This window comes from Equus przewalskii, unplaced genomic scaffold, assembly GCF_037783145.1.
Source record: "Equus przewalskii isolate Varuska unplaced genomic scaffold, EquPr2 ChrUn-13, whole genome shotgun sequence".
Classification (NCBI taxonomy): domain Eukaryota; kingdom Metazoa; phylum Chordata; class Mammalia; order Perissodactyla; family Equidae; genus Equus; species Equus przewalskii.
The window spans coordinates 2,889,344-2,907,115 of NW_027228750.1; the positions used below are offsets into that span (position 1 = coordinate 2,889,344).

The 17,772-nt window shown below is 45.4% G+C and overlaps 1 protein-coding gene and 1 long non-coding RNA gene across 2 annotated transcripts in view; one reads left to right on the top strand and one right to left on the bottom strand.

The window, feature by feature from the left end:
- LOC139081585 (uncharacterized) overlaps nucleotides 1–7,416 on the bottom strand; it is a 31,662-nt gene extending 24,246 nt beyond the window's left edge. The window contains exons 1-2 of the long non-coding RNA XR_011536712.1: nucleotides 7,280–7,416; nucleotides 428–560 (exon numbers count right to left, since the gene is read on the bottom strand). This is a non-coding gene — a long non-coding RNA (uncharacterized lncRNA). The remainder of the gene's footprint in view (nucleotides 1–427; nucleotides 561–7,279) is intronic.
- Nucleotides 6,833–16,238, top strand: TRIM45 (tripartite motif containing 45). Its single transcript, XM_008507639.2, has 6 exons — nucleotides 6,833–8,736; nucleotides 10,378–11,111; nucleotides 12,402–12,531; nucleotides 13,158–13,272; nucleotides 14,961–15,087; nucleotides 15,963–16,238. The coding sequence occupies exons 1-6, from the start codon at nucleotides 8,249–8,251 to the stop codon at nucleotides 16,109–16,111; spliced, it is 1,743 nt and encodes a 580-aa protein (XP_008505861.1). The 5' UTR covers nucleotides 6,833–8,248; the 3' UTR covers nucleotides 16,112–16,238.
- The last annotated feature ends 1,534 nt before the right edge of the window (nucleotides 16,239–17,772 follow it).

Sequence of the window (17,772 nt, forward strand, 5' to 3'; positions counted from 1 at the left end):
TCAGGGTCTTCAGTAGCTAGACCCTAGTCTAGAATGTGTGGGGGGCGGAGGGAGATGTACTCTTCGAATTCCTTGGCCTCTGGAAAGGGATATGACTGGAGAAGGGCCAGGGTGGGCCCTTTCAAAGCAAAGAGCCCAGGGTAGGGGACCGAGGTGCCTGGATTTAAAAGCAGTACTGATTGGAGACAAGGTGTTATACTGAACCACTGGAGAGAGGGAGTCAGAAGACATGGATTCTTGCCCCAGTTCTGCCAGTAACTTCATGTGTGACCTTAGGCCAACGTCTTTACCTAGCTGAGCCTCAATTTTCTCGTACATCTACTTAATAAATATTTATGGGACTCCAATTATGGGCCAGGCATGCATCTAGATACTGTGGATACACAGAGAATTCAATAGACAATAGTCCTTGCCCTCAAAGACTTACCATTCTGGTAGGGAGCAAGCCATGAAGATACCGGGGCAAGCGTCTTCCAGACAAACAGCCTCTTCCAAACAAAAATTTTCATGACTAATCTTGCAAGTTGACATGTTCATTAAATATAAATAACAAAAGAATCCTAAGAGGAAAAAAACAACATATGTTAAATCATAATGAAATATTATAAAGAGTGCAAAACATGCCTTTTATGACCCATTCTCTAATCCAACAGTATGAGCACGCCACTACTGCTATTCTAATTTTAATCATGAGAATTATCATCGTATGCAGCACAAAATCCAGTCTGCAAATGTGCCGTTTTCTTTATATTATTACCCACTTTAATAATGTATATTTTATATGGAAGATAAATTATATAAAGACAATGTAATCAGAAAGCATTTATCCACATTAATTTTTAAAATAAATACATTAATAAAATGTATCAGGTGCACCTTAAAACATTTATTTAAAAAAAGATTAATAATGAGCTTTATTACTTGATAAACATAGAAAAAAGAATTCACAAAAGAGATGAAAAGAGTGTGCAATAAAGGATAAATAGCCTAAGGACAGCTTATCTTTATGCCAAACCAATTAAGATTGGATGCAGCTTCCTGACTACATCAACTACAGAATGTTTGGTGTCATCGCGGAGTATTTGGTCAGACAACTAGGAGTCAAGCGAGAAGAGCTAGAAGATCTTGGATAAGACAACGGAGAATTTTTTCTGAAAGGGTAAGTAGTTAAGTAAAAATGAAATTTATGTCTCGTGAAGTCCAGTCTGACCTAAAGGCAGTTACACAAGGAGAGCTCCAAAGCTCAGATCATTCCAGCCATTTCATCCTACACCTTCTCAAAGTCTGAAGAGTTGCCATTTATCACAAAATATCAGTTATAAGGGACTATTTATACTTGTTAGATCTCACCATTAGAATCATCTCAGGGCGCAGTGAATTTCCAGGCAAAAATCAAAGCACCCACAATGAAATGCAATCAAATTCTCCCTTTTCTACCTGTCTCAGTTCAAAATAAAATAGAACAGAGTTTGCACTGCCCAACCTTTATTAATAGTATAGCTTCTTATTGCAGCTACTTCCACTAGATGGCACTAAAGACTCTGTGTTTTAGGAATCAGGCTCCTAAAAAACTCAGAAGGCAAAAATGATCTATCTGAAATAAACAATAAATTTATCTAGTCATCAGTCCTGTCATATGATCAGTTTCTTGGAAACTAAACATGAATCTCAGCCATTTATTCACTCATCATTTATTAAACCATGCTATGTTTCAGACACTGTGCCCAATGTTAGGGATACAGAAATAAAACATGGCCCCTTGCCCGTAAGATTTCTTACTGTGGGAGGAAAGGGGCACAGTGAGGGCAGAAGACAAAATCAGATAAGCAAGTATAAAATTGAAATACAGAATGTGAAAGACTTAATAGAGGTCATCACAGAGTACCATAGGTAGCACACAGAGGGACACCTAATAAAGACTTGGTCAGTCAAGGATTCTGAGGAAGTTGATGCCTGAAAACTGAACTTTGAAAAATGGGTAGGAATTAATTAGGTAAAGAAGAACTGGCAGAGTGTCCTACGCAGAGCAAGTAGCTTGTACAATCAAAAGAGGCTGAAGCTCAGGGCGCCTGCTGGGGTCAGGGTGAGGCAGTGCAAGAAACAAGGTTGGCTGGGCTGGCAAAGGTAGAGTGCAGGGAAGCCCCTACGAGATAATTTCCATGAGAGCAGAGATTTTTGCTTGTTCTACACAATCAAGTATCCCGGCACATAGCCAAAAGTCCCTGCCCTCATGGAACTTACTCTTCTAGTGGAGAGAAAGCCACGAAGACATTTGGGGAAAACATATTCCAGGTACTTAAAAGATATTTGACGACAAAATGAAGGTACAGAAGGTCATGATCAAATTGGAATTTCAGGGGCCGGCCCAGTGGCGCAGCGGTTGAGTTTGTACATTCGGCTTCTCGGCAGCCCGGGATTTGCTGGTTCAGATCCCTGGTGTGGACATGGCTCCACTTGGCAAAAGCCATGCTGTGGTAGGCGTCCCATGTATAAAGTAGAGGAAGATGGGCATGGATGTTAGCTCAGGGCCAGTCTTCCTCAGCAAAAAGGAGGATTGGCAGTAGTTAGCTCAGGGCTAATCTTCCTCACAAAAAAAAAACAATTGGAATTTCAGAAAGATCTCTAACAGGATTATAGAGAATGGATTGGAAATAGGTACACTAATTAGTAACCCAAACAAAGTATGATAAGAACTTGAACTAAAGCAGGAATAGTGGGGCTGGAAGGGAGGGAGTAAATTCAGAGATATGATGTGGGTAACAACGATAACAGTAAAAAGAACGCCCATATAACATGTGAACTGGTGCTTTACATACATCACCTCCAAATCCCACATAAATCAAGGGAGGATGAAGAGGCTTAAAAAAAAAGAAAAGTGGGGGGCTGGCCCCTTGATGTAGTGGTCAAAGTTCGGCGTGCTCCGCTTCAGCAGCCCAGGTTCCTGGGTTCGGATCCCGGGCAAAGACCTACACCACTCATCAGCCATGCTGTGGTGGCACCCCACATACAAAATAGAGGCAGACTGGCACAGAAGTTAGCTAGGGAGACTCTTCCTCAACAACAACAAAGGGCTGAGGACCCAGGGAAATAGAAACACTTAAGAGCCAGGTGGAAGACATAGTGCACTGCAGGGAGAAAGAAAAGAAGTGGTTAGAGGGGCAGGAAATGGAAGAAAAATCAAGAATAGTGTTATGGCAACCAAGGGAGGAGAAATTTTCAAGGAGAAGAAAGTTGTTAATGTCAAAAGCCATAGCAAATTCACTTAGATAATAACTGAAAAGTATTTGCTGCATTTAGCAAGTAGAGAATTATTGCGGACTTTTGGCAAAAGCAATTCCAGAGGAATGGTGAGAGCAAAAGCCAGATTTATTGTGTTTAGGAGTAAAATGTGAGGAGAAGAATTAGAGAAGCAAGTGGAGACCATTCTTTTTAAGAAGCAGAGAGAAATCAGGAGCTAGAGAGGGGCATAGGGCAGAAGGAGAGACTTAAGCATGGGTATGAGCTGAAAGAAAGATCCGCCAGAAAGGAGAGGAGGAAGACAGACGAGAGGCAGGAAGCAGATGAAGCTGGGTTTCAGAGCACAAGTCTTAGGAGAAAGGATTCTCTTTCCTTTGAAATAAGGAAGGAGGAAGGATGCTGAGCGATGGAAACAGGTGTAATGGTGAAAGTCTGACATAGCTCTCTGGTTCACTTTCTATATATTCACTCAGTCTGGTGGTGCTGATCAAGCAAAATGTCCAATCCAGACCTGGCTGATTTTCCACTGGGCCATCCTCCCTTCCTGGCCTTCTTGCCATTGGTACTTTCTCTATCTGGGCTGCAGGGTTGGGCTGAAACTCTTTAGACACCTCGATGGACCTGGTCACTTTCACCAGTCCTATTCCTCTGAACCTATGATTTTTGGACTTCCCTGTAAGTATTTGCTCCCTAGGTCTCCAGAAAGATGAAGCAGTATATGAGCATGGAACAAAGCACCAAATTAATTCTGGGAAAAGAGAATCCTTAACTGATCCTCTCTCGTGATCTCACCCCCATCACCATGGTCTGCATGATCCACAAAACTCTTGGTTACATGTGGTCCTATTTGTTCTCCTTATTTGAGTTCATCATTCCCTGTCTCATCAGTAACAAGTCTTTATTAGAAGTCTACCACGTAGGCATTAGGTTGGTTGCCAAGGGTTTTTCATCTTAACAGAGAGACAAAGAATATATATATATATATATCTCCTATATACATTCTATATATATATATACACACACGTATTTTATGTTATATAGGAATACATATACACATGCACACATATATACGTATACATACACAACAAATAAAAACACAATACTACAATGTAACACACACTGCAAAGTGCAAAGTATAGGCAAAAGAGGTACTGGAGCTCAAACCTGGAGCCTTGAAATAACAGGGAAAGTTGTAAGGAAGTAGTACCAAGCAGCCTGACATAGAAGGAAGGGTAGGTGTAAATAAAGGTGGAAGAACTTTGCAAACAAAATTGACAAAGACCAAGAAGTGTGCTTGGCCATGTTTAGGGAATAACTAAAAGGCTAGTTTTATGAATCTATTAAGGAATCAGGTTTTATTCTATGGAGATAGGGAGCTACTGAATCTTTCAGAATGAAGACTGATTTATACCATGTTTTTATATGTTTTTACAACTAATTTGGAAAAAATGTATAGGATGGATTGAAAAAAAAATGGAGGGGAGGGATAATTCAGAGACTATCGTAATACTTGACGTGAGGGTGATAGGGTCCTGTATCATCCTAAAATTCAATGCAGTAAGGTGTTGGCAGTGGGGATGGAAAGAAATTGATACCTGCCTGGATATGGAAAAAGAGAAAGGAGGCCAGGAGCACTATAAGGTTTCAAGCCGGAGGGAAAGGAGAATGATTACATCATTGAGACAACAAAATAGGAAAATTCAGAGAGCACAGTTCAGTGAGCAAAGAAGTTCAATGAAATTTAAGATATGTGGGGCTTAAGGTGATGGGGACACATTTGAGTGCAGATTTATAATAGATGGTTGTGACCAAAGCTCAGAGGAGAGGTCAGTACCAAAAGCGTGGATCCAGGAATTAACTGCATCAGAGGAAATGCAGAGAGAAACGGTAGGGGATAAAGTGGAGGAAGGAGAGTGTGAGAAGCAGCTCAAGAGATTAGAAGGCCAGGAGAGTAGAGTATTTCAGAAGTCAAGGAGGAAGCAAGTTTTAAGGCTGAGGAAATACATAACAATGGTGAATACTAAAGAGACTGCGTGTTGAGAAAAGGTCAGTGTCAAGGTCACTTGTGATCTACAGGAGAAAAATTTCACCAGGAAAGAGGACTGGAAAGTTAGTTTACTTGGAGGAGGAAAAAAATGAGTGGCGATGGCGATAAAGAGAAAATGGTGATGAAAGCAGAAAGTAGGACTACTCTTTTGAGAAACGTGGTGAGAGTCACAAAGGTCAGCAAGTTGAAAGGCAGCCCAGTCAAGGGAGCATCTGTTCCCCCCTTTAGGACTTGGTCCCAATTCTTGGCAGAAGAATATGCTAGTAAAGGACTGACTGAAAAAACAGGAGCAGCAAGGTTTTGAGGAGGCGGGAGAGGTTGGGATAAAGAGCAAAAGTCTTGTGGGGTTAACCTTAGAATAAAAGAAAGGCAGTAAGGAGAGGTACGAGAGGAGGTGTGCTGAATCAGATTTTTAAGTATAAAGGGAGGGAGTTGCTTTTCTCACTCAATGAAAGGCAGTTACCTGCTCAGTATATAAGGGATTAGATGCATAAGAAGTTGGAAAAGGAAAGGGTAGAGGTGGTTGGGGGTAGAATCTTAAAACGTGGCATCATAAGACAGAATTCACATCTGAAATGTGTTACCTTGGGCGGGCCACCAGACTTCTTAGAGTTGTTGAAAAATTAAATGAGAGAAAGCCCATGTAAATTGTAAAGCACTTCTTAAACAAGGGAGGTTTGGAACACCTACCATGGGAAATATGATACAGCATGAAAATGACATGAAGCAAAGCATCACCAGGCATCAGGGAGGGTTGAGACCGAGTTCAGAGAAAGACATAGCAAACTCAAGTCTGCGTGGTTTCCGTAACTTACTGCAGCACACTGGAGGGGAGAAAGCAGATTCTGAGTCAGGGCAGGTGCAGAGAAGGACAAGAAGCTGAAGAAATACAGGTAAGGACTATTCTAAGACCTGCTTTCTTTTGGAAATTATATGTAATTTTTATATAAAAGTGGCATTTGACTCACTGACGTTTTATTTTGGAAATGGCCAAACATTTCAATTTTTTTATTTTACAGTTTTCTTTTCACATTTTGGAGTCAACAAGTTGTTGGGTTGTTTTGGGTTTTTTTCCAGATTCCGTATTTTTGAAAGTTTAGGCTCCAGGCACTGTGCCTATAGCATAAAATGGATAACGAAGACATCAAGGAAACGGTTGCCCATTGGGTCCAAATCCAGCAGGGAAGGGCATGATCAAAGCAAGCAGTGAGATAATCGGGTACATCAGACAGGCTTAGGCGACTGGAGATGATGGGAACAATTGGAGGGTAAGGAGCTAGAGTGTTACCATTTCTGGAATTCTCAAGAACTAGGTCCTAGATCGCAGGTGCAGCAAAGGCCCCATAGGGCCGAATCAGGAGACCCCCTTGTAAGGACTCGTAACGGAGACAAAAAACTTGTAAAGGGCGCCTGGTGTGTTCATCTTCTCAACGAGTCTGTGAGCCCACAAAGCGCTATCCCACTTTGACATCCTCCACGATCCCATTGTGACCAGTCACCGGCCCTCCTTGATTGACCGATAAAAACGGCGGGTCAAACTCGCTCCCTTTCCGTTATACACGACTGTGGAATTCTGTGACAACACTTAACCCGTTCGGCCATCCGCACTCCCGGCCCCGATGGGTCAAACGGCTTCTCCAGCCCCAAGAATGGGGAGTCGAGCTCCGGGCGGGGGCCGAACGAAGGCCTCACTGCTGGACCTCGGTCCAACGGTCTCCCTGACGGGTCCCCAGAACCAGACCCTGAGGGGCCTTACCCCAGAAAAAGCCAGGAGCTAGCGAGCCGCAGGAGCTCCTGGAAGCGGCGTGTTAGGCCTGAGGGACTCCCGATCTAAAACGAGCTGGGGAGACCCAGGGGGAACTCGCAGGCTCACACCCGCGCGGAAGACAAACGACCGCCGCCCCACCAGGACCCTCGGGAACCAGGAAAACGGTCGTCCTACAACTCCCAGCAGGCCCTGGGCTGAGGTCGGAGCCAACTGACAGCGCCACTCACCAATGGGAGGGCCCAGTCTGGGTTCGTGGGACCAATCCGAGGGCCCGAAGGAGATCGTCCCCGGGGCATGTCAGCGCGGCTTTTTAAGTGATCCTCTGGCCTGTCTGGTCGCCACAGCGATAGAGAAAGGGACAGTGACGCTGGCTATACTATGCCGCTCACTCACTCCCTGCCTCGCTCTTTTCCTCCCCGCAAGACGCAGCCCTCCAGACGCCCCGCCTCCGGCCGCTACTTTGGCCCCTCCCCTCTCCTGCTGAGTGGACGGGGGAAGATGTGGAACTTCCAAAGCTTATTGGATGCTTCTGGGGTCACTCTGGAGGGCGGCGGGGCTCGCCGCGGCGAGGGCCGCCCCTCTCGGACGGTGATTGGATTCGCCTGAATAGACCGGGCTGGGATTGGTGCAAGGGCCCGCAGTCTTCGGGCATCTTGGGCCGAGGCGTGGGAGGCAGTGGCAACCCAGCAGCCGGCGCGGCTCGAGGCTTTTCTCCCTCCGCGTGCCCTCTGCGGAGTATCGGGTCAAGGGGAAGAGCGAGAGGCCCAGCTACCTCATCCCGCGGGGGCGGGGGTGGCTCTTGTCGCGTGTTGGGCGCGGGACCAGGGGGGCGGGCGGCGGGAGGGGGGTGGTGGTGGAGGGCGTGCGAAGCGCAGGGGCCCAGGGGTTGGCAGCAGGACTAGCTCGCGACCTAGACCCGGAAGCGCTTGCAGGGAGAAGGACTTGGGGTGCAGAGGAGGGTGTGGGCGTGTCTGGTATGGGATGCAGTGGAAAGGAGGGGGCCCTCCTGAGTAGATTTGCGTATGGTTACTTTGAGGAATCCTCTTCCCTTTTGCCCTTTGATTTGCCGACGAGAGAGTCCCCATGGTCTCTACTCAAGTTCTGGAAACTTTCTCTTTGGGGGGCCTTAATCACCTACTGCTTCCTTATAGAACTGCCCAGAGCGTTTTCTGATACTGGGCACAAACGTGGGGAATATGTCAGAAAACAGGAAGCCGCTGATGGGCTTCATGGGCAAACTCCCCAGTGGGACTGCTCTTGGGAACTCAGGCAAGACTCACTGCCCTCTGTGCATGGGGCTTTTCAAAGTCCCCAGGCTCTTGCCTTGTTTGCACACAGTTTGCACCACATGTCTGGAGCAGCTGGAACCCTTCTCAGTAGTGGACATCCGAGGGGGAGACTCTGACACAAGCTCTGAGGGGTCAATATTCCAGGAACTCAAGCCATGCAGTCTGCAGCCGCAGATCGGCATCCTCTGTCCGGTATGTGATGCTCAGGTGGACCTGCCCATGGGTGGAGTGAAGGCTTTAACCATAGACCACCTGGCCGTGAATGATGTGATGCTGGAGAGTCTGCGTGGGGAAGGCCAGGGCCTGGTGTGTGACCTGTGCAGCGACAGGGAAGTGGAGAAGAGGTGTCAGACCTGCAAAGCCAATCTCTGCCACTTCTGCTGCCAGGCTCATAGGTAAAGATGGGATACTCCACCTGGTGTGGCTTAAGAGCAGAGTACAAAGAGGTGTCAAGACAGAGAAATCCCTTGGTGAGCAGATGAAAGGAAAATTTTCTGAAATGGCGTAGAAGGTCAAGGAGCAATATACAATGTGATAGCAAATACTCTCGAACAGTTCACCCCTGCAGCCTCATGTAATACCCATAGTAATAATAGCATCAAAGGTTTGCATAGTCCTTTTCAGTTAACAAAGCACCTTCACAGTTTCCTTGGTTCATCCATCACTTGTGTAGTGAATAATTGGACTGGGTGCTGGAGAAACAGAATGAATATAACAGCATAGCCCCTGCCCCCGATCTTATTGGATCCTTGCCACTCTTAGAGAAAAGCAGGCACTGTTTTCACCCCTATTTATTGTTTGAGGAAACTGAAGTTCAGCAATATTTTGTGATTTGCCAAGGTCCCACAGCTGGTAAGTAGTGTATAACAGAACTGAATTTTAAATCCAGATTTTCTGACTGCATTCTGTGCTCTTTCTGCTAATCCATGCTGCCTTCCCAGTATAGGGTGCTGGTTGGGGGGCCCACCTCAGCCTTTGCCTTGTACCCTACAGTTACTCTGGAGCTAGGTGAGATGGGCTGGTGAGTGCTACTTGGGGTGCAGACTATACCTGTATGGCATTTGGTGAACAGTTTGTCACATAAATCACTCTTGTCCCTTTTTAACCCCCTCCCCCATTCAAGGACATCAGAATATAACATGGCCAAGGTTTTAGGATTAGCCTAAAATAGTTAAGTTCTGCCTTCCATTTGTTTTCTGGCCTCACCAACAGAACAAGTTAGTACTCTTCAGTCTTTCTATTTTTAACTTGTAATTATGACTACCTTGCTGCCAGCTAATCAGCTGACCCTGTTTTCTCTCCACTCTTCTGGTGCCAGAATAGGCATGTTAGCTTCAAGTTGCTCTCATGCTAACAGGGGAACTCTGACCACTCATTGTGATATCCTAGGGACTTCCCTGAATCTCCAGAGGGCAACAAAAAAAAGGGGAATTAAAAGAAGCTTTGATTTTACTGAACATTAATTTCACTCTTTCTAATAATGATGATGACTCTTGTTGAGGAAAATTCCAGCTTGTTGCTTTGGGTGATGTAGGCACTGATCAAAGGAAATACTTTATCAGAATCTTAGATGAAAGCTGAGTGAGACACCATCAGGGCCAGTTAGCTCTTTTCATTGCTTGGGGTTTATGGCTGTGTCATCTGGCACAGTTTCTGTCTCTTAGTGCTGGATTCCCCCCACACTCTCACCTCTAGCTTGCTGGAGTAGGCTGTGCCTCTTGTCTAAACTTGTCAAATTAACCCTTTGGGGAGAGATCCAGGATGGAGTCTTAGCATTGCAACCTTTTGCAAAGTCCTGTGCCAAGCCAGAAAGCCCTAGTCTGCTATTGTATGCAACAGCCTTTAAGGTAGGTATTATCCCCATTGTGCAGATGAGGAACTGGAATCAGAGAGGATCATGTGGTTAGTAAGAGGTTAGAGCAAGGAACTGAACTCAGATTTGTTTGACTTTAGAGCCCATGCTCTTAAAACTGCGCAACTGTTTCCCAAGTAGATTGGTTCCCTAATTTCCTATTCCTGACTCTGTTTGCCACTAGGCGGCAGAAGAAAACGACTTACCATACCATGGTGGACCTAAAAGACTTGAAAGCCTACAGCCGGACTGGAAAACCCATTCTGTGTCCTGCTCACCCTGCAGAGGAGCTGAGGCTGTTCTGTGAGCTCTGCGACCAACCTGTGTGCCGGGATTGCGTGGTGGGAGAGCACCGGGAGCACCCCTACGATTTCACCAGCAATGTCATCCACAAGCATGGGGACTCTGTACGGGAGCTCCTCAAAGACACCCAGCCCCATGTAGAGGCCCTGGAGGAAGCCCTGGCACAGATCAAAGGGACAAACAGTGCCCTCCAGGAGCGAGTGGAGGCCGTGGCAGCCGATGTCCGAACATTCTCCGAGGGCTACATCAAGGCCATTGAGGAGCATCGGGACAAGCTGCTGAAGCAGCTGGAAGACATACGGGTGCAGAAGGAGAACTCGCTGCAGCTGCAGAAGGCACAGCTGGAGCAGCTGCTGGCAGACATGCGGACTGGAGTGGAGTTCACCCAGCACTTGCTGACCAGTGGCTCAGACTTGGAGATCCTCATCACCAAGGGGGTGGTGGTGGAGCGGCTCACGAAGCTGAACCAAGTTGAATATAGTGTCCATCCCGGAGTAAACAATAAGATATGCTTCTTTCCTCAGGGGAAAGCAGGCCTGTGCCGGGGCTATGAAGTTTATGGGACCATCAGTACTAAAGAGGTCGATCCAACCAAATGTGTCCTTCAAGGAGAAGGTAGGAAAGCATTTCCCATTGACAGTGAGAGGGCAGTGGACAGGGACGTGGTGTTTAAAGATTTGTAGCTTTTTCAGCTAGGGCCTTCATTCAGCTAGAAAGAGCTCCCTGCTGACCAGTTTACCAAGGGAGAGAGAGACATACTGATCCAGAGGACAGTGACCCCTCCCTTGCCCTTTCCTTTCTGATTTGTTCTGGTCAGGGTACAGTTACTATCCCATACAGGGGTGAGGCTTGACCCTTTTCCAGTTGAGAAAAGTAGTAACTACTATGGAACTCAAGGATCATACTGTTTCTACCAGATGCAGAACAGAGACAGTACCCATAGGAGATAACAGCATTGACTTTAGGGCGGGGCGAAATGCTGCCTGCTCAGAGAAGAGCATGGCGGGCCCCGGACTGCTTGGATCAAGTTCTGAAGAGAATTTCAGAGAAGTGAGGAAGACAAGATTAGTTTATTTTCGTCTATGCCCTATTGGTTCATATAAGCCACATATCATTGGCATTTAAAATACGGTAGGCATTTCATTCAGTAGGGGGAAAAACAGTTTCTTTTGACCCCAGTGTTCTATTCCTAAAAGAAGCATGTTATTCAAACTTATATTTCATAGATCAGTCCTGACAGGAAGATTGTATCCTAGAGTCATCCTGACCCTGGCACAGGAATTCTTAACTATGTGGAGGTCATATCTCTGAGAATGATCTCTCCCTAAGAAACACCATCTTGGGCATACAATTTCAGGAGATTCTTAGACCCTTCTTAAGCCTCTCTGTAGACCTCACAGTAGTTCATAAAGCCCTGAACAGGTTAAGAAGCCCTGTTTCATCTGACTGCTGGACTAGGAGATGTAGCTATTGAATATTCCCCCAACTCCTTGGCACGAGCTACCGTGTTATGGAGGATCTCACAACCTGAAGAGTCTGAGCGGGTCAGCTGTACCCACTGCCTTTTCCAGCAGGATCTGCAGCTCAGAGAGGGTAGTTTTGGGGATATCGACCTCCCTCTTCTCTGAATGCTTGGGTCAATCCTGAGTATTCTCAAAGCTTCCTTAGCGCTGAAGTTAGCCGGAAGTTATCCTGGATATGTGATCCAAGACCAGGCTTACCAGGAGGGACTCTCAAGTGGTATGCTTTGGGAGACAGAAAAGGAAAAGAGAGAGCAGGGTGATTACAGTCAACAGGAAGCACACCCTTTTGTTCTAAAGAGAAAAAGCAAGATGGTGCCTGGTTTGAGGATGCAGTCACTGCAGTTGGCCTTTGAGGTGAGGACTAAGGGCTTATCTTTTGCAGACCTCCACAGAGCCCGAGAGAAACAGCCAGCCACTTTCACCCTGCTTTGTAAGGATGCAGCAGGAGACAGCATGGGCAGGGGAGGAGACAACATTCAAGTCGCAGTTGTCCCTAAAGATAAGAAAGACAGGTTTGTATTACACAGATGTCATGGGTAGTAAGTGGTGATGAAACTGGAAACTGGAGGTCCTTTTCAAGAATGAAGACATAGCTGCGGTGGTTATATCCTGCCTCCCCGTGATGCTATTAAGAAATGTGACATGACCAAGTGGACCAGATGTGTTTTCTTGTGTGGGTTTTTTGCCTGTATTCAATTCTCTCCCAAACGTCTAATCTGCCTCTCAGATTGTCTTCATCTCAAGCTTTGAATAGACTGAAAATTATTCTATGTTAGACTGAATTGTGCCCTTCCCAAAATTCAACCCCAGTCTGCTGTTAAGTCGTGCTGGAAGCATAGCTATGAGTCTCTGGAATTAGAGGAGGGAAGTGGGAGGACAAAGAGCAAGAGGATACAACAGAAGCCCTTCGAAGAGAACACACAGTTTTTAAGGAATTCATTGAATGTCAGATTAAATTAGCTCTTATGTTGCTTACCTTCTGTTGTAAAATTAATTTCCAAGACAATTAGAAGCAGCATCCTGCTTTGGGGGATGTTTAATATTGAATTTATGGTATGGGGTTTACATCCTAAAATCATAGGCAACTGAAGCAGACTTGTGAGAGTGAGTGGTTTTTTGAACTCTTATCTCCATTCAGTCCAGTCAGAACGATGGTCCACGATAACAAGGATGGGACATACTATATTTCCTATACCCCTAAGGAAGCTGGCGTCTATACTGTGTGGGTCTGCATCAAAGAGCAGCACGTGCAGGTGAGTAACACCGTGCATCTGCTTCCCTGAACTCCTTTCACCCTGGCCCCTCTGGGTTCTGTCATCTTAGGATGTGGAGACGTTTCTCATAGGATCAGTTGTATCGAGGGATGGACTGAATAGGATTCTCTTCATTCTCTTCCCTTTTGAAATGGCCCAGCTTTTGCAATTCTCATTCTAGAGGATGCTGGTGACCATAAGAATTCTCTAGTCCTATGTCACCTCCTGGCAGTTGTGCTTGGATGTTATCATTCTCCCAGTTGCTTTGTTGGAATTCTTAACTTGGGAACGATGCCTTGATCACAGGAGGCAATCTACCAGCAGACAAGCATGTACATTCCAGAAATATAACCTAGCTCAGGATTTTCCAGCTTTGTTCAGACTACAATTGGACATGGACTTACTGGAACACAAGTGGGAGGGTTATGCCTTCTCCTCTCAACTGACCAGTCATCTGTCTGTGTAACCATCTGCCCACGTAATTCTCTACTCTGTTTAGATATATGCTCATCTGTTACCACGGTTACTACACCACCTCCACAGACAGGTGTAACACTTTCTGGTTTAGAGCTTATGAATCTTTAAAAATTGGCCATGTAATACTCAATATGTCCAAAAAATCTCTCTGCTGACATTCGAGTAGTCAGAGGTTTCCTCCAACCAGAAATCAACACTGACAGGGACAATAAAATTCCATACAGTGTCATGATGTTAGGCTCCTGGTCTGTGCACTGGGAAGACTCATGTTCAGTAGCCGCTTATTGCTCACCTAGTTACAGTATGCAGGAACGGGCTAGGTGTTTCTGCATACATTATTTCAGTTTTCTTCCAAACCACTCAGGTATGGGGATCACCATCTGATTAAACTGAGAAACGGAACTTGCTACAATACTCACTACCTCTGTAGCAAAATCAGAATTTGAACTCATGTCTTTGAACTCCAAGTCGTCTTTAAAATAGATCGTAAACTCTTTAAAGGAAGAGAGATTTAATGTTTGAAAGGCTTCTAAGGTGCCAGTCTCCACTTTGTGCTTTCACAGACTGCGTGGTCCTCATGTAGAGATAGGAATATAGCAACACTTATTAAATATTTATTGTTTAACATAGGATAGAAATTGGAGAATGGAAGTTATCCTTGAAGGAAAGGGGGCAGGTAGGAAAGTTTCTAATTTGAGAATTATTAACCATACACTCTTAACCTCCCTTCCATATTTCTTCACCGTCCCAGAGTAAGTGGATGGGTAAACAGTCTAGGATGGGAGGGGTGGAGAGAGAGGAACTAGCTCAGTGTGTGGGGGAGGAGGTGTGTGGCTGAGAACTTGCAGAAAGGACCACAGGATGGCCTAGCCTGTGGTTACAGTGCTCTACTAATTACCCGAAATTCCTCAAGAATGGAGAAGATAGAGAGGGAAGTCAGTGATGCTAAGGCACAGATTGGCTTACTAGTGTATCAAGAGGTCTCCATTTAGAAGGGTGGCACAGATTCTTTGACTCTTTCACTGCATTTGTATCTGGCCTCAGTCAGCTGAGCTGGATTGTCCCCTAGTCTCTGTTTCCCTCCTGTCGTCCTTGTGCCTCCAAGGGCAGGCTCTGTGACTTACAAGCCTTTTAGCTCATGTGATGCTCAGCACATCCCTGTTGACTCATAAGGTGCTGTTTGTTCTTTGCTCTTGGTCTGAACACTGAAGGGCTCGCCATTCACTGTGACTGTGAGGAAAAGGCACCGCCCACACCCAGGTGTGTTTCACTGCTGCACATTATGCTCCAGTGGAGGCCAGAAAACTGCTCACTGTGCCTGTGGAGGCACCATGCCAGGTGAGGAGAACCAGTCGTCTTGAAAGTCCTCACCCTCTGGGCCTGTCTCCCAGCCGTGGGAACCAACTACCACACAGCCACTAGGTTTAGGATATTCAGACTTAGGCTTTGTTTCTAGGAATATAGTCTGTGCATATAAATATACCACAGTTCTAGAAGTTTTGTTTAAAGCTTCTTTGTTCTGAAAATTGAAAGAGCAAGCTTAGAGGTCCTGAGTTCTTTTAGTTTTGATACAGTTCACCAGTCCTGTGAGCCCTGTGCTTCTCCCTTGGATACTCCATTTCAGTCTACACCCTTTCCAGCAGCCTGAGCAGTGAAAAAATGTATCCTCTTCCTTTTAAAACCTTCAAGAAATTCCAAACAAGGCACAGATGGGGGAGTGGATGATTAAACCAATTGAACTAGGTCTGGCTCTTTTCTTGGGGGTAGGGGGGCCAGGGGGAGGGTCAGCTCAGGCAAGAGATCTAAGTATTTTTTTAAAGTATTCTGTCTTGTCCTTGCTGTAATGGTGGCCCTTAAGATAGGATTTTGCACCCTTTCATATCAAGACTTCAGGATCTACCTTCTTTTTTGTTTCTACCACTCTACCCTTCTATTTCAATTGTTTTTCAGTTAAAATCCAAACAAGTTCATCTCCTTGAGTTAGCAGTTAAAATAACTCTTAGAACTTCAGCTAACCATCGCTAATTTGCTGTCATCAGTCTTGAGGGTCCTCCCAGCCATAGAGGGGTCAGATAGCTTTTTCCTCTCACCGAGTTTTTATTAGATATTTTCACATCCACGAGTCTGAATGCTGCCAGGATCTTTAATTTCCATGGTAACTGCTGGACTTCCCTCTAATGGTTGTTTTTCCGTCTTCTCTTTGGACCATGCAGGTGGGTACCTAGGCTGTGGCCATGGACACAAAGGCCACCCGGGTCGTCCCCACTGGTCATGCTGTGGGAAGTTTACCGAGAAGTCGGAATGCATGTGGACAGGTGGGCAGGGCGCACCGAGGAGTCTACTCAGGACCGTGGCACTCTGACGGTTTCCTGGGGACGTGGTTGGCCTGTTAAAGCTGCAGCAAGCTCAACTTCAGATTACCAGAGAACCCAGACCTTGATTAATTCTGAGAAACTGATAGAATTAAAAACAAAGTGCCTTATCTTATACTCTCGAGTTCAAGTGCTTTTTTGTGAATTGCTCACTGATTGTATGTGCGGATGGTTGAGCACAAGCGACCACACTACATTTCTCTTAATGACGAGTTGGCAGTGTTCTTTCCATCCCAAGGGAGCTCCCTTCTGTTTTGTACAGGTATGGAGGTATCTATGTCAATGGAATTTAGAGATCATGGGGTAATTTAGTCCCTTACTTTTTGATATATAACTTAAAAGAAGTTTTAACTTAAAAGAGGAATAGAAGATTTCTCCCTGAGCCACCTGTTATTTAGATATTTCCCTCAGAGAATAAAAAACCTCTTTTCATGATATCCGTGTTTTCCAGCACACTTTAAAGGGGTTATAATGTGATCCAGCTGTAGAGGGAGGTCCCTCACTTCCCCCTCTATGCCACATTCATCTTGTACCCCAAGAGCCTAGAGATTACTTTGGGGTCAAGGGCATACAAGTAGTAAGTAATGAAAGGGGAATGGTGTTGAAATAGAACCTCATTGATTTATTGCACTGCTTGTCATGCCAGGTGATCTAGATAGACTAATCCTCTGCACATCTCTCAACCCTGTTATTCAGAGAGTAGTCGTCACTTTTGTCCATATACCTAGGAAATTAACTAGAAGCTTTGACTCCTAGAGGGTATCTGCTTGGGTATCAGAGTCTGAAGAGAATTCTTGGGAGAGGAAGTACACAGCACTGGTGCCCAGCCCTGCCAAGGTCTTTATACATTTTGTGTGTTCTTCTGGGACTCTTGATTTCTTATATAGTAAAAACTCAGCATCTATCAAATATAATTATTGCATTGTAACACCCATTAAGAAGTGAGTGACTCATTTGAGTGGTGAATTGGGTCAGGCAAAGGAAGTGAAGTAATTAGATGAAACACATTGACTGTCATGTCATCGCAGAATACATCTCCTTAAGACTCAAAGATGTGAGCTATATTGTAGCCATTACTAAGATATTTCACCATATTCTCACCCTTTTCTGGAAAGACTCCCTTTAGCCCTCTCTCTAACCAAAATCTGATCTTCCTAGAAGACACCTGATGGCCCTGTAACCCTCTCAATTATTAGCTATTTGCTCTTCCTCGATCCTTTTACTCACTGGGCCCAGAGGACAGGTAGGTGTCCCGTTAGCTCATCATTGCTGCTTTAACATCAGTGATTCTCAACCAGGAGTGATTTTGCCCCCCCAAAGAATGTTTAGTAAGTCTTGGAGACATTTTCCCTTGTCATAACTGGGGGCAGGGTGCTACCAGCATCTATTGGATAGAAGTCAGGAATGTTGCTCAGTTCAGGACAGCTTCCCGCAACAAAGAATTACCCAGTCCAAAATGTTAATAGTGCCTCTGTTAAGAAATCCTGTTCTAGACCATTATCCCTCCTCCTTTTCTAGAAATGGCCAGCCTTGAAGCTCACACCTTTATACAACTTGCTAGCCCTCCATGGTTCAGCCATCTAGAGAGCCCCAAATCATTCCCCATCACCCCTTGAAGATTTTAGCACCGAACTTGCTGTTAACTCCGTTA